This window comes from Dreissena polymorpha, chromosome 3, assembly GCF_020536995.1.
Source record: "Dreissena polymorpha isolate Duluth1 chromosome 3, UMN_Dpol_1.0, whole genome shotgun sequence".
NCBI lineage: Eukaryota > Metazoa > Mollusca > Bivalvia > Myida > Dreissenidae > Dreissena > Dreissena polymorpha.
The window spans coordinates 135,671,324-135,689,097 of NC_068357.1; the positions used below are offsets into that span (position 1 = coordinate 135,671,324).

At 33.7% G+C, this 17,774-nt stretch overlaps 1 protein-coding gene across 1 annotated transcript; it reads right to left on the reverse strand.

Annotated features, from left to right (window-relative positions):
* Nucleotides 1–565: 565 nt before the first annotated feature.
* On the reverse strand, nt 566–16,525 carry LOC127871580 (heat shock 70 kDa protein 12B-like). The gene is made up of 8 exons (XM_052414647.1): nt 16,429–16,525; nt 12,906–13,826; nt 12,299–12,418; nt 10,828–10,976; nt 10,112–10,330; nt 9,298–9,430; nt 9,045–9,179; nt 566–8,585 (listed from the first exon to the last, which is right to left on the reverse strand). The coding sequence occupies exons 1-8, from the start codon at nt 16,433–16,435 to the stop codon at nt 8,101–8,103; spliced, it is 2,169 nt and encodes a 722-aa protein (XP_052270607.1). The 5' UTR covers nt 16,436–16,525; the 3' UTR covers nt 566–8,100.
* Nucleotides 16,526–17,774: the final 1,249 nt, after the last annotated feature.

Here is a 17,774-nt window from a genome sequence, read left to right on the forward strand (position 1 = left end):
TTGTCAGTGCTGTTATCTGCTTTTATAGGCATCATTTAAACAAAATATATTTATATAAATATGGATATGTATATATGATTACTATTTAGCCCTTATATCATATGCGAAATAAGTGCATGCCTGTGTATGCTTTTGTTTCACTTGCGAAACAGGTACATGTATTTACGGCATTTAAAAAAAATAATGCGTTTAGAAAATGTATTTATATGCGAAACTAGTGCATGCCTTATTGTATACTTTTGTTGTCACCTCTGTATTACTTTTTATTTAAAATCATACCATATCAAAATCTTCAATGATAATAATAAATAGGGACTTTTTTTAGTGTAAATCAATCACTAATGAAATTGAAATATACTTTTTGTAACTTTATCTAAAGCAAATATCTTTAACATACCACAATCAACACTTTTTTGTTTGTTTAACAAATAGAAAGTCGGTGTATTGTCGATTTTCAATTTTCTCGATACATAAAGTTTATATCACTAATGTTCTTAAAAAAAATTATATTACATTATATACTATTTAACAAAACGAAACAAAATACACATTCACCAGGGTAAATATAAACTCTTAGAAAACTGCGTGTTAAATCGATACAAAACCTTCTTCTACCATCAGTTTTCATTTTTGGTATATTTTAATATAAAACAGATTGAAGGTGGAAAACTGTATTCAAACATATAACATTCTTGTTGATGCATTACCATGTAGATTTTGTCTAAATTTCGTCATTTCTTTTCGCCCTGAACAAAAAACTACAAATTTTAAACAACATATAAAAAGAAATCATGCATTGTTTTCAAATACAAATTAAATAACACTATAAAAAATATATATGACATTACCTACCTTGTTAAGATTCTGCGTAGCATTGCAGTAAATAACGGCTCACGAACAAAATCAAATGAAACTATTGACTAAAATGGGCTTTTTAAGGAGCAAATGGAAACGGCAATATTTACATTAAATGATAGAGGTTTAGGAAACAAAGAGGAAAGAAACCAAGTATTTAAATGGCTTCGAGGTCTAAATTACTCGATTTTTATGTTACAAGAGACACATTTAACAGAACAAAATATTGAGCCGTGGTAGCATGACTGGCCTGGTCGATTTTTTTTATAGTGGTGTCTACTTGAATTGAATAAATAAGTATAGCGTTGTGTTTTACGTTTTAATGTCGTCCTTTCTCAATCATAACTATATATCAACCGAAACAAAAAATAACAAGATGACGTGCATGTATATGACGTTATTCGGCGGCGTCACACAACGGCGCGCCAACGGCGGCGTCACACAACGGCGCGCTAAATTCCCAACATTCTCCGGGCCGCGAAATGTTAATATACACTTACAAAATATGCTTATTAAAATAAAATAATTAAATCTACTGATGTTTTTGAAACTTCAAATGTCAATGACACCAGAAAGAGTTTAACACTTGATTGCACACAATTAAAGTCAGTTGTCGTCACAGTGTACTTCTAGCGGGTATAATTTGACGATAGGTCTCGTGGTGATTCCACCTGATGTACCGAGGCGCGCGGCCCTCGTCAGCCCATCATTTCCGGTGAGAAGCTCGTCTACCACAGCCAGAGTCCACTGAAGTCGCGGTTTGAAGTCGTCCTGCGCGATAACAACGTCGCCCAAACGTATCGTCTGATGATTGTTGCCGCCTTTCGTCTGGAATTCCTTCAGTGACGTCAGATATTCGTGAGTCCATCGGTGACGGTACTGTTCGATAAGACGCACGCGAGCCTGTGCGCGTTGTGTGTGCGTTGTGTGTTATCACGACGTGTAACGTTGGGGAATAAACTATCACCAACGGCTTTAGCGTCACTGTATGGAAGTTCAGTCAGTCTTCTTCCGTGGGGTAGATGCGCTGATGTTTCGAATTGCATACAAGTGTTTCCTTTTTTACATGAAATAATATTGTCATTTATTGAGCTTTTGCCGTTTTGGCGTCTATGTGTTTTGCTCGGTGTTTGAATGACGTCAGTGCATGCACTCTTTGGAACGACGCTTGCAGTGAGCGCTTCCGATGTCGTCTGATCTTCTGAATGGTTGGTTTCCGGCCATTTCCGACTGGATGGCGATTTTGAATCCGAAATCGTAGACGGAAATGGAGATTCCGGAAGATTCTCCGATGTCAAATTGCCTGTCTGCTCCGGGCAGTCGTGACTTCTGATTCTTTTTCGAACTGCTGTTGATTGCGATGATTTTCCCAGGCCCTCTTTAATGTTAAAAAGTGACTTCCGGTTGCTCCGCAGTCGCGGCGATCTCTCCGCTAGTGGGCTCTGTCGGCTCCAGTAATTGGACAGTTTCTTGATCTCTCGCTGGAAGTGATCAGAGAGTATCCCAGGATTCTGGGGAGTTTTATTCGAACTCACGATGGGTCCATCGGGGGTGCGGTTTGAACTCACCGACGGTTTGGGAATGTTGTTCAAACTAACCCCGTGCTCCTGGGGAATGCCATCTGACGTCGTATAGGAGCCATTCCTAGTGCGGCTTAAACTTAGCCCGGAATCCTTGGGATAGTCGGCCGAAAACTTACTTGGTGTTCGAGGAACACCGCTTAATCCCACAGATCTGCTCGACGCCTTAAGTATGGCGACAGGTTCGCTCTCTGCATCTCGTTGTAAAGTTTTGCATGACTCGACCGTTTCAATATTGCTTTGACTTTCTCTGGTAGACTTTTCAGGCTTGCCGGACCCGCCCATAGCCTCTGACAAATTTTGAGGCGTCGAACGAGCGTCCTGCTCCTTATTCCTTCCCCTAGACTTGCTATGTGCGGCTCCAGATCGATTTGAACTTTCACTGGGCGATGGTTTGTTATGCGTGTTTGTGTCACCGGATGTTGGGTGCTTAACGTTCTGCTGGACTGGTTGCATTACGTTGGTGTCAGCGATGGTGGTAGAGACTTGACGGGGTTGATGAAAGGCCGAAAGCGACGACCGATTCACGTTTTCGGATGATGTCGGTAGGGTAGGTAACTGCAGAGGCGCGTGTGGTTCTTCATCTACGCTTCGATAGCGTGTATTGGATGGCTCGGTTGGCTGCAGAACGGACATCGACAGACTACTATCATGGACGGCTGTACTACTTGAAGATGGGTGATCACGCAGATTTTGACGGTATCTCCGAAGCTTCGCTTCCATGTCAAAAACGTACATCTGCGAGTCCAACAGCTCGTCTGGGGTCGATTCCGCGTCTGATAGTGCGATTATTTCCTCATTTAAACCTCGTATTATCTCCAACTGGTTCTCTATTTCAACGATGGTTGGTTCAAACTGCAATTTGTCATTTTCGTCTAATCTTTCGAGTAATCGCTCGATTACTTTCTGATTTCCTAGTCTCTGCCCCTTTAACTTATCTGTTTTTGTTGACGACATCCTTAGTTTTTAGTCACGGCACCAAAATGTCTACTTGAATTGAATAAATAAGAATAGCGTTGTGTTTTACGTTTTAATGTCGTCCTTTCTCAATCATAACTATATATCAACCGAAACAACAATAACAAGATGACGTGCATGTATATGACGTTTTTCGGCGGCGTCACACAACGGCGCGCCAACGGCGGCGTCACACGACGACGCGCTAAATTCCCAACATGTGGCAGCAAAACCAACAGCGAAAGTGTAGGAATATTTCTACACCCAAATAGTGATCTAGAACTATCAAATTTCAAATTTCAATGAAATCATAATCGGACGATTAATTACTGCATATATCACAATTCTAAATATAACAATCACCCTTATAAATATTTTCGGGCCAAATAAAGATGATTTATACATTTTAAAAAAATTAAACGAATACTTGTTTTCGAACAGCGATAAAAACTGTATCATAGGCGGAGACTTCAACACTGTTTTAGATGCAGAACTGGACAAAAAGAATGGCAATTTTAGAACACATTTACAATGCAGGAAATATTAAACGATTTGATTGACACTTATGATCTATGTGACATCTGGAGAATTAAGCATCCAGAAAAAAGACAGGTCAATTGGCAATCTGATTGTAAATCACGCATTTTGTGTAGACTTGACTTTTTCTTAATATCTAAAAACCTATGTAACATAATATCAAAATGTAATAGTAAACCTTCGTTTAAAACAGATCATTCTCTTGTACAATTAAGTGTAGGCAACTTATTATTAGGAAAAGGTTCTGGTTATTTCAAAATTAACAATTCAATCCTTTTAGACACTGAATATCAAAACAGAATAAAAAAATGTATAGATGACATAACATCCTTAAACGAAAATTGTAATCCAAATACAATGTGGGAGCTTATAAAAAGTAATATTCGCAATGAAACAATAAGCTATTGTTCATCAAAGAATAAAACAACAAAAAAGAACGAAGAAATATTAAGTTCAGAAATCAAACATTTAGAAGAGGATTTAATGAAATTTAACTTTTCCGACTTGACTGATGAAATAAAACAAACAATCAAAACAAAAAAAGAAGAATTGAACAACTTTATAAAAAAAAAAGTTAATGGATATATTTTAAGATCGCAAGCTATAAAAATAGAAGGAAATGAAAAAAAATCTAAATATTTTGTCAACTTAGAAAAAAGGAAAGCTGAGAAAAAAAAACGATTCATAAATTAATTGTTAATGAAAAAAAATTAAAAGAAAAAGATGAAATACTAGAAGCAGAAGCAGCTTATTATGAATCACTTAACAAAAAAAACACAAATGAACGAGACGACAATTCTGATTTCTTTCAGGTGCCAATAACTAAACTCAGTGAAGAACATAAATCTCAATGTGAAGGAAAATTAAATGATTATGAGTGTGGATGTGCTTTATTAGAAATGGCTTACAATAAAAGTCCAGGCTCTTACGGACTGACCGTTGAATTCTATTAAATATTTTGGTCCACCTTGAAAGAACACTACATTAAATCAATAAATTACTCTTTTGAACATGGTGAACTTACTGCCTTACAAAAACAATGTATTATAACTCTTATTCCTAAATAAGATAAAAACCTTGATTATATTTCAAATTGGCGACCAATAAGTTTGTTGAATATAGATTACAAAATCGCAATTAAAGCAATTGCAAACCGTATAAAAAAGGTTCTACCACTTATAACAAGTTTTGATCAAACAGGTTTCATGAAAAACAGATTTATTGGTGAAAACGTTAGGTTAATATTCGATGTTATTGAATATCTAGAGAATCATAATAAACCTGGACTTCTATTTTTTGCAGACTTTGAGAAGGCATTAGATAGTTTGAACCATCTCTTTATAATAAAATGTCTTAATCACCTAAATTTCGGGCCACACATTTTCAGTGGATTAAGGTATTTTATAATGATATAAATAGTGTCATTATTAATAATGACCATCTTTCTAGGAATTTTAAAATAGAAAAAGGTGTTCGTCAAGTGATATTATATGTTTAGAATTACTGTCAAACTACATAAATAAAAACAATAATTTTAAAGGGATAAAGATACATGTGGCCGAAATAAAACAGACCTTCTTTGCAGATGATTTTTAATGATGGTTCGCCTAATTCATTTGAAATATTAGTTCAAACTCTTAAAAATTTCAGAAAAATATCAGGACTAAACCTCAACGCATCAAAATCTACAGTCATGAGAATCGGATCACTAAAAAACTCAAACATCAAATACAGCACAGAAAACAAATTCATTATTAAAAAATTAAACATACACAATTTAATGCCAAAATTAAAGAATTTGAATGCTGTTTAAAACAATGGCAACATAGGAAACTCACTCTTATGGTAAAGGTCACAGTAATAAAAACGTTTGCGCTACCAAAATTAATTTATCCCTTTTCTGTTCTCCCTAACCCAACTAAAAAAGTAATAGAAGGATTAAAAACAGCAATATTTGAATTCATATTGGACAATAAGCCAGACAAAATTAAAAGGAAACTGACACAAAATTATAAAAATGGTGGCATTAAACTAACGGATATTGATTGTTTTCTAAATGCCATTAAAGCGAGCTGGGTAAAACTTTATCAGGATAAAAATAATAAAGGTAAATGGAAAATTCTATTGGAAAAAAACTAAACAAATTCGATAACTGTCTTATATTTGAAAGCAATCGAGATGATTCTATAATACAAAATGTAAGTAAAAATAATGTGTTCTTAAAAGATGTACTTACATCCTGGCAAAGTATTAAGAACCAATATAAGGTTTCAAAAAGTTCTCCCATATGTAAACATGTAATATGGAATAATAAATGCATAAAGGTAAATAACAATTCTTTCTTTTTTACAAACTGGTATAACAATTGTATAAAAACTATCGGTCAGTTGTACAACTATCGAAAAGATACTTATTATACATTATTATACATTTGATGAATTAAAATATTTATACAACATTGACTCTCATGAATTTTTAAACTTCTACTCACTAATTTCTGCTATACCAAAATAATATAAATCAATATTGTATACGCAAGGAATTAATGCATTAACTATATCAGAGACAACTTTTGTTGATATAATTGAAAACTCAAAACAGGTTAACAAAACTCTCTACAATATACAATTACAATCACAAAGTAATATCGACAACAGTATAGAAAGGAAATGGAATTCATGCCTTAATTTAAATGAAAACCTCAACTGGAGAACAATATATACACTTCCATTTAAGTCAACAATAGATACTTACTTACGTAACTTTTAATTCAGATTCTTATCAATATAAAGAAGTAAAACTCCAGCTGCTGGAGCAGTATTGAATTTTCATTAAAACAATTAATTGGTCCATTATTTAAGGCAAGTGACCGATTGACAAACAGTACAAAACAGCAGAATCATTCCAACAAATAAGTTTCTTATGAAATGTAAACTAAAAAATAGCAGCCTGTGTGATTTTTGTCAAGAAAGCGTTGAAACAATCGATCATTTGTTTTGGGAATGTTCATATGGCCAAATTCTTTGGACAGAACTGCAAACGTTCCTTAAACAAGTGAAAATTGACATTGAAATAAATAAAACATCTGCTTTCCTTGGAAATACAGAAATAAAATTACACAGTGAAGTTCTCAATTTTATTATCATTTCGATGAAAGTATTCATATCCAATATGAAAATAAAGAAATGTATTTCAAAATTTAACATATTCTTAAATTATTTGAAGTTAAGGATACAGACAGAAGAAGAAATTGACCTTTTTAAAAACAAAATTGGAACACACAAACAAAAATGGATCCACATCGATCAATATTTTTTAAATAGAACTTAATATTCATATACAGTTTTTATATAACAATGCTCATAAAAATTACTAAAATATCGTTGTCTTATTTGTTCGCCTTTTCGTGTTGTTCTTTATCAACTGTATTTTTAATTGTAAATTACAGAAACACAGCATGAAAGAAATTACTACTGTTATATTTATCCATAATACAAACTGTTAAACATGTCGTAAAATACATGTTGAGTGTGTGAGAGTGTGCGAGGTGTGTGTGCGTGTGTATGTGTGTGTAATTGTGAGTGCATTATGAACATATGTGAGAAAGGAGGTATACTTATCACAAGAGAAATGTTAAATTCTACTTCGATGTTATTATCTTTTTGAATTGTGTTATTTACTGTCATATGTTATTTTTTCTTGTCTGTATATGTGTGCAAGTTTATGTATGTGTTTTTTAATATGTGTGTGCATGTGTGAGGTTAAGAGAGTTGGTACTTTATATGAAAATGTAAAACCACTCATGTTTGTACATTTATACTTTGTGCGATTGATGACTTCATAAGAGTGCATTAATAAATGAGAAAAAATGTGAAAAAATCGCTAAATGTCAAAGAAATTATGTAAATGTTCTTTTATAAACTTTAGATATTCATAAACAAATGTAAGAAAGGTACATTTTCCTGATAACAATATAATAGTACAGTTATATTCAAACTCGGATCAAACAATCGTACTTAAGACAACATACTAAAAAGCTGTTATTTTGTTGTTAATTAGTACTTCATCCTACCCCTACATAACAAGAAAATAACCAAAATACATCATGCGTTAATAATCACGACAGTGTAACCATATACTCCAAAAACTTAACACCAAATTATATTGCGAATCAAAGCGCCTGTTGACCCCACATGGTGGCACCATGGAGAACTGCATGTGAATGCTCGGTTGGGATTACAACTTTCAGGTCTGACAAAGCTGTTCTAACCCCTTCTTGTAGTGGTTCAGGTATAACGAATTGACTTACCACCAGTATTTGATTAATCCTATGATCATGCTTTGTTATAAATGTCCGTATCCGAGCAGCTGTACCCTTTATAAATGCATCAAAAAGTGAATCGTACACAAGTTTGTCGATCCGTAATTTGTAGCAGCTTAACAGTTTCACCCCCTTATTGATCAAGGACAATTGAATTTGATCCTGAAAAGATCTTGATGTCATTTTTTCGACGGTTCTGAGTAACGATTCTGATATGCGGATCGATAATTTACTCGATGCAAGATTAACATGCCTAAGAGTCTCCACAAAATCTTCCATTAAACTCCGATAATCTTCGGAATGCTCCATTCTTAGGCATGTCATAACATCACAACCTAAAACAGAATTTCCGTATAAACAGGTTAGAAAAAATCGCATGCAGTGTGGGTGTTATTAGGCTGAGAACGGTTTGACTAAACAGAAACAAAAGTGGTCAACCGATTGACAGACGAGTCCTTAACACATAATTTGCAATAATTACGTATTATGAAGATGTCCTCATTGCAAAATCTTACCAACGAAAAGCCAGAATGTTTATGTAATGTATTTCCACTCATTACTTTTTGAATGCTCTATTTGTAGGAATAAAAGGAACATGTCTGCAATCTGAGAAGTTCCTGTTAAGTATTTAATTATTAAAGGCTAATTAAGGTAAAGGATCAAGATAAATATCGACGGAGCTTAGTAATCACATGATAGGCTGGCGACAATTTAAAGAAATTCAAATAGACTATAAACTGGCAAACCGTTTTTTATAGTTAAACAAACATATTAGAAAATATAAATTCACGTACCAGCCAGGGAATTGATAAATTTTTCGATAGCATCATTAACAATAGATAGGCCAAGTGAACAATCATGCTCAGTAACCAAATGCTTGATTTTCCTCTTGTTGTCCACCTCGTGCAAAGTAAGGTCCAATCTTTCGTCTAGAAAACGAAATAAAACGTATATAATTTACTTCATAGTAGAAGTATACTCTTGAAACGAATGAAACTGGAGTCATGTAATGATTTTCCATTATTTTCACTGAAACTTAACTCTTACCTTTTAAATCACAAAGAATGTAACGTGTGTTTGGCTTGGGAATATCCTCTTGGAAAATGTCACCACGTAAACAAAAGACGGATGCCGCATCGGTTTCGCTAACTACGCTCAAGTTTCCCAGGTTTACACCAGTCTTTAACGAAAACATAACAAAAGTTTGAGACTCTAGAAAACTTACAACACACTATAAAGTGAATAAATATTGTTATAAGATATAATTTCAATGAAATACACTGTTCATGAATATTTTTTCTTCATTAAATTTAAATAATGTCTGGCGAAAATATGTCATGCATATAGTTCTGAGTGGATGAACATGTTTATTTTAAAGACAATTTAAATTCATTGGATGACTTGTTTATGAGTGGTATTAAACACATTCTTAAGTAAAATGTAATTCGGTCGACTAGACGCAAAAATAAAAGCATGTTTATGTAAAGGTATGTTTTTAAAGGAAAACACATCTTTAAAGGGGCCGTCCAACAGGTTTTTTCATGTATTGAAGCTTCTAATTAAATGCTTTAAATGCTTTATATTCATAAATTAAAACATTTGAACTTAAAATCTCCAGTAAAAAAACAATAATACAATTTAAAAAAAAGGAAAAAAGTAACCCTAAACAGGGCTCGAACCACTGACCCCTGGGTTCCTGGAGTAAAAAGCCTCCCGCCTAGACCACTCGACCATCCACGCTCATATTCAGAGCAGATGTATTGTTTAGCTATATAAGCAATCCTCGTAGTTTCCCAAAATATCGAATCGCGTCGATACGACGCTTTATCTGTTGGACAGCCCCTTTAAACAATATATTTACCAGTCGGACTGCACGTTTCATCAGCGTTTTTGCATCGTTATTCCAAGTACCAGGCACTGTTAAAATCAAGTGCATATCCGTCGGCGTCAAACCTGCTTTGCTTATCGCAGGCGATATAAAGAATTCCTCAAGAACGTTTTTAAGAAGTGATGAAATCACAGCCGAAGCTTTCAGTCCCTTCTCTCTCTCATCTCTTATCATTGTGTCTAAAGATAGACACTGCAAATCAATGCATACTGTTATTCTTGCTTTCTCGAAATGAAATGCAATTCATTTGGTTGCTATTGATTATTTCACAATAAAAATCAATATGACAGTAGAAGGTTAACAGTAGATATAATGAAAACAATACGGACGAATTGATGCATGTCGATGTGGATAATATCGAGTATTTGTATAATGCAAATGCAAGTGGGATATGCCGGTTTTTTTTCTATAAAGGTAATGCATTACTTCAATAAACTTACAGGTTAAAATGTAGATATTGTAACTGATGAATGCATCTTTTTCCAAATTAAAATCCGTACGGATTAAATTGTGTCTTTCTGTTGACCTCTGTATTCCATTAACATGTTTTTACATTTAACATTTTTATTTTATGTTTAAAATTGTAAATAAAAGCGTTTAATGGCATACCAAACACACCTTCAACATATGTAAATAAGTCTCTTTAAAATAAGCAGTTAATGTACACGAAATTTAAAACGAAATAATACCTTGTTCTCATTAATCTGCATCCAAAACCGTTTAAAGTAATACCATTTACACTTGTTTTCCTCCGACAATTTTGAGTATTTATCTTCGGCATTAAACCCAAACGCTTCAACTGTTTGTTCATCAGGCTGAAGCAGTAAACTTGCTGGAACTGTAACAACAGTTAACAATCGGCTCATCAATACCTCCAGGGGCCTTGCTACACTTTGGGGGATTGGGGCCGGGGCCCTTAGAGGAGGGAATTTCACATCGTTTTGGGCGAAAAGGGGAATTTTACAAGATCTTCTCACCAATCATTCAACACTTAATATTGCTCTATTTTAATGTAATTTACATAAATATACATTTAATTAAAGGTTTATAGCACGATACCAGCTGGCAACATAGGTATAAAAGTAAAAAAAAAATGTTTTTTTTTTGGAGGGGGGAATTTTCAGCTGAATTATGGGGGGAAAAGTATACTATTTTAAGGGGGGAATAGGGCCTAATTTCGGCCCCAAAAACGGCCAAACGAGGGTCCTGACCTTATACCAAACACAATAATACTTTGCACAAAGCCATTTTTAGTTATTTTATTAACTTATGGTCGTCCAATTTAATACAGTGTATACATAAGCGATTTTATTCACTTCATACATTTCTATTTGTCTAAATGGTTTGGAGTAGAAATATAGCTTATGTTAAAAATAAGTATTTTATCATCAATAGTATTTTAAAAACTTATTACTACTCAAGAGCCATACTCTGTGTGTATTGTGGAACTTGCTTAATTCCGTTTCTAGCAAACATGTACAGTTCTACGCAACATTCACATGAATAACAAGAGCTGTCTCCATATGATGACATATGCCCCCGATAAATGCTTTGATAGAAGTTATGAGAATTTTTCGAAACCTAAACGCAGATTTCAAAACCTAAACGCGGACCCTAAGTTCAAGGTCAAGGGGGTCAAATGTGTGTGCGTATATAAAGGCCTTGTCCATATACACATGCATACCAAATATGAAGGTTATATCTTAAGGGACATAGAAGTTATGAGCATTTTTCGAAACATAAACGCAGATTTCGACACCTAAACGCGGACCCTATATTTCAAGGTCAATGTCAAAGGGGTCAAAATGTGATAGCGTATGGAAAGGCCTTGTCCATATACACATGCATACCAAATATGAAGGTTACATCTGAAGCGACATAGAAATTATGAGCATTTGTCGAAACTTTAACGCAAAGTGTGACGGACAGACAGACGGACGGACGGACAGAGAGACAGTGCGATCACTATATGCCCTCCTTCGGGGGCATAAAAATCCCGCACTTGGATAATGTCAGAAGCAGTTTCATTGTTATATCGCTTTAACTAATGTTTTAAGTCGATTTTACAATAAGTATGTGTAATATTTAAAATTTGAATATTGCAAATATTTGAGCGTCGTATATGCAGTTCGAAGTTTTAAATACGAGATAAAAAAATACCGTTTTCAACAAGCCCCTTTTGGTGGAAAACCAGAGTACCAACAAAAGATGTCGCCGGCAACATATAGACCATGCCAGTGTATGTAGTTCCCAGGTTTATACTAGCAGTGAGTAGACACTCTGACAACAAGAACAAACATAAATTACGATAAAAATGATAATAATAAATTTAACAATACTAATCATACTAACTATAAAGTTATATAAAAATTATAGCCAATACTTTAGATAATATCAGATAACATATAAGCTATTCGTCGTTGTTATAATTTTCCTTATAATCAAACGGTATAATACGTAGATGTGGAGGTTCTTTTACAAAGTCATACATGCGAAAATGGAAAGTCGTAATGCTATGGACTGAATGATAGAGGAAAATTAACCATACTAATCCAGCTATTACGCGAAGTTTTATACCTTCAAATTGAAATGTAAAAAAATGGTGTATGTAACACTTTTTTACAACGAATTTTGCAATAGTAAAAAGGCGTTAGTTTTGAAGGTTTCTGTATTCTACATAATTTTTCTTCCATTTTAGGCATTAACAAATCGGGTGCTTGTTAAACATGTTTGAACGTTATAATGGGTAAAGCTTTTTAGAGCGTACCTTTCGGATGGGACTGGTGCCAAATACTCAGGTCATTAGCCTCAATTCTTCCAAAGGCAACGGTTGACTGTAAAATAGATGCCGTTGCTGCGTCCTTCTTGAAACAAAATTCACTGAAGCTTGCAGTGCTTCCGACATTAGCGACTAGGTTTCTCAGATCATCAAACTGTGATTTAATATCTTTTGCCGCCATGTACAGCTGAACATCGTTAGCATCTTCATCATCCAGTGACCCATTCATTTCAAGCAGGCGTTCTCCGATTTGTTCTGCCTCTGATTTAACCTTGTTAATTATGTTCATGTTCTTTTGTCTAAGTGAATGGATGTTGTCCAATAATTCTCTTTCTTTGGTTTCTAAAAATAAAATTACTTCCAAACGAAAAGATTTTATTTCTTCGATTTCTAACGTTAACATTTCGTGAACATAATCCAGCTTACTGCACGATTTCTGGACCTTCGCTTCAACATTCCTGATCAAATCTGTTAACTCTTTCTTTGTTGCGATATACTCGTTGGCGTAACGGAAGTTTATAGATACTTCTGGAATATATTCGACATCACATGTTCGATGTTCAAGCATTATACAAACAGAACAACCAAGAACTTTATGAGGTTTACAAAAAAACTTAATGATTTCCTTCCGATGTTTGATACAAGGCTCAATGCATTCCGCAGCTTGTGGTTCTTGTTTCTTGTAGTTCGTCGGCATTTGGGATTGATCAAGAACTGTGTGCAAACGAGACATCGAAAACTTTCTATGATGTTTAATACATGTATCGCAAATATATTCCTCACACTGTACGCAAAACCCTTTAGCTACAGTGCTTTTTCTATCCGTATAACACGGTTCGCAGTATATATCGACATCATCAGACGCATTCTGCACAGCATCAATCGATACCTCCGTCACTTCGGTAGTGTCTTGATTTTGATAAACAATAAAGAAAACATAATGTTAAAGACTAACAACAAAGTATGCTTGCTTAACATCCCTTAAAAATGATATCTCTAATTCTCTTAAACTTGTTCAACATTTCATAAATTGCTTGTTTCGAACAACTGGATTTACACTGTACGATATATTGTATGAAAGAAATAAAAAACAAAATATTGATATATGCATGAAAAAGAATAAATTAATAAGCACAATAAGGCAAATGTTTAATTGAACTTGAAAAACAGTGTGAAAAATAAATAATACACGTTTTCGAAATAAAAGCAAGCCCGAATGTTCTATATATGTGAGGTTCATTTCGTTACTTCGTAACCAATAATTGTTTTATAGTTCACAAAACGGCGGGATACATAAAATCTGTGTTTATATACAAAAAGGCATTTTCGGTGTTAAAAAAGAAAATAATAAAACTAATGAATCATTATCGAGACAACAAATCTTAACCGTCAAAATTGTTAAATAAGGTTTTGAATTAGCAAAAAACAAAAGCACTGCTCCACTGTGGTGATTCTTAAGAATGCATTTGGAAGTGTGCTGCGCAGTTTAAAGACAAAAATTCAACTTAAACTTGTCTTAACCTTTAATGTTGTGTTGCATGTATTGAATCAAAATCAACGAATATTTCGCAAAATATTTCGTAAAATAAAGTTAACCGATAAAAAAATGAGTGTTCTTATAGCAATAGCCAAATGTTCAAGGCTAGATGTGGTATTGTCACATGGTTAGTTACTGTTTATATTATAACCCACGTACTGCTTAAGGCAAAACTCACTTAAGGTATACATTCTTTTAACTACTTCTGTTTTAATAAAATGAAAACACGAGTAAGTTGTTGTTGTTGTTATTTTTTTTTTAATCTTTCATGTTTATAGTCATCAAAATACGTATTGTGTAGAAATCGTTTGTCTTACCCCGGTATGTTGGAAAGAATGTTTTGTATTTTAACTTCATCAAAGTACATATTGACATTTTTTGAAAATGTTAACAGCAGTTATTTTGTTACTTAGATGGAACATATATTAACGATCTTTCTAAGACCTAGATTGTTTGACAAATTCGGTATCGCTAGCTTGATAATTACATAGCTTTTACAGATGGACCATATTCCGTTGTAATTAAATAAAATTATTATAAAAAACGCACTCTTATAGTTTTAATAGATTTCCGATAATAACGACACTTCGACACTAAAATAAATAACATTCGATTCACGTGGAATTCATGATTTTATTTTCAATCGGACTATGTAAAGTTGGTTAAACGCGCATTTCGTTTGCGATTTATTCTGAGTTTCAACGAGCCATCAAACCGTCTTTGTATTGACCGTTACAAGGCGATCATCTCATGTTCTGTTTATAGTTTGTGTTCTGTTATACAAGTAGTGGATAAGCACACGGATTTCTCTCCTGTTATAGTCTCTGGAGTTTCATTGTTTGCTTTTTTCAACTTTTTTTGCATACAATGTCTATCTGGTTTAAATATAAATGCCATATGAGAAGTCATATTGTCATTAAAACAAAGGAAATTATCAATTAACTACTACTCCTACTACTAAAAAAAGAAAAAAACGTTTTGTGAACTAAAATAATTATATAAAATGTAGTACCATCAGTTTTCAATGCGCTTCATGAGGAAATAAACATTTGTAAGTCAACATTTTTCTAGATTGATATAAAGTTTATATGTTAATTTCTCAAAATATTTTCTTTAAATCCCCAATACTATTACAAAATATTTGTGTCCATCTTTAGAAAAATAGTTGCATGTCACGATTTAAAGCCACACACCTTGAAATGAAATACATGTTAATCAATACATATAGATGCAATTTGAAAGTGTACTAAATTGTCATAAAATCTATAGCCTAGTTAGCAAGTAATTTATTATTTTTCAAACGGTACCGCTTTTAAAACCGAAAGTAGGATTTCTATACGTATACGTCCATTTCGACAAACGCGATTATTTTTAAGTTTTAAAGAGTAAATAAGACGGATTTCTACTTTGTAACCACCAGATATATTCTAATTGGCAAAGATAAAATTAAATCTATAACCTAGTCAGCAAGTAATTAATTATTTTTCAAACGGTACCGCTTTTAAAACCGAAAGTAGGATTTCTATACTTATACGTCCATTTCGACAAACGCGATTATTTTTAAGTTTTAAAGCGCAAAAAGACAGATTTCTACCTTGTAACCACCGTATATATTCTAAGTGGCATAGATAAAATAAATTTCTTTTTAATTATGGTAATTATTAAAATGAGATATCCATTTTGTACAGCATAACAAAAATGCTTTTTTATTAAATGTGTACTTAATTTAATTAATGAGAATGAAACTGTATTTAAAGAGTTGCGGATGATTAAAACTTTACTAATTATTGACTGTTTTATCATTTTAGCCAATTTAATCTGGGACCGGTTTGACTACGGGAAAAGTCCTTATAGTCCTCTACGTTTTGTGTGTAGTTTCGTTTTCAACTAAGTTCATTTAGGCAATCGAGCAATTTACCCTTCACTTTAAACTCGTTCACCTGATATGAAGGAAGATGAAAAATAAATTATTACCTGACATTTCACCGGTACAAATTATACATTAAAAACACAATAAATGGCCGAAATACACAAGCGCTGAAAGAGTTGATGTGTTTGGTTCCCAGCAAACAATCCAAAAGTATTAGTATGTCAAATACGGGCTGATAACACTGGGGGCTGACGAGGTATAAGCGTAGTCCGTTTCGCTACGACGTCGGGTATATGTTTTACTACGAAAACATTTTGTAAATACATATGACATCGAAGAACGGATATGTGAAAATTTGTGTTTAAAACAGGTAAGATAATGCTTTTGTAATAACAAAGCTCTGAATTTAAGCACAATGACATTTCAGAGATCTGTTACATCAAATTATGATTCAACATATGTCTGGTTTATGCGGTTAAACATTAAATATACCGCTGATTTTTTCAAACCGTAGTCAAGTTTCACTTTAAAAAAATGCAATTAAGGTTTACAACTGTGTTTAATTGAAACAATTTTACAATTTCCATAATGATGTATATATCGTTAAGCCATTGGTGTGTTTATAAATGTGTAGGGTGATCCAGTTATCAGAAATAAAGGCTAAATAGTATTAGTATGCATGTTCGTGTCTCTGACAGTATACGTATATGCCTCGCTACGACAAAGCTTTAGCGTGTATGCGCTTCTCACAGAAGACGTTTTGGTTATCTCTCAAAGGCGAAATAAAGAGAGAAAAAAAATTCAGAGTCATGGAGTGGCTGGATGTTTCCTTTTCGGAAGAGGTAGTAACAACGACAAAAGATGACCCGAAGCGCACAGTCGACATGGTAATGCACATTATTATCGTATTATTAAATTCATGACTAACCAAACGAAACGATCAAAATCGAAAATCCATATATAAGACGACAGTTGAGAGTCGAGAACCTAATGGCGTCGGTCTTAATAAAAATTACGCATCTTCACCTTGTGACAATGCCTTATACGTTCTTTTGGACAGAGACCGACGATAGGTTTTTAGCAGTCGGTATTCTTTATCAAATAACATTCGTTCGATCCTCGTTATGTCCAACTCGCTAATCTCGAAACACAACTTATGTCAAAGTAAATCCCATGTCCCAACTTCTATCCTTCTTTATCTCATACGGATTTTGATTTTTACATTGTATATATCAAAGCGATTTTCTTGAAAATCTGTTATCGCCAACTAATTTTGAGATGAATTTCATGTAAGTATGCATGATTTTAATTGTAAAATCAACACATGTAACAGCCGTAAGGTGTGGAAAGTAGGACCCCAATGGCACAAATCCGCAATTGCTTAATCAATGTATTGTTATAAAGGTGTGGCCGTGGGTTTCTGTCACAGGTTATTGTTTACTGCGTACAC

Bases quoted from the DNA above. Each gene is read 5' to 3' on its own strand.
- LOC127871580 (XM_052414647.1), bottom strand. The intron at 9,431-10,111 runs GTAAATATATTG...TTTTCGTTAAAG, and splicing joins TGAAACGTGCAGTCCGACTG to ACTGGTGTAAACCTGGGAAA. The intron at 9,180-9,297 runs GTAAGAGTTAAG...TTCGTTTTCTAG, and splicing joins CATTCTTTGTGATTTAAAAG to ACGAAAGATTGGACCTTACT.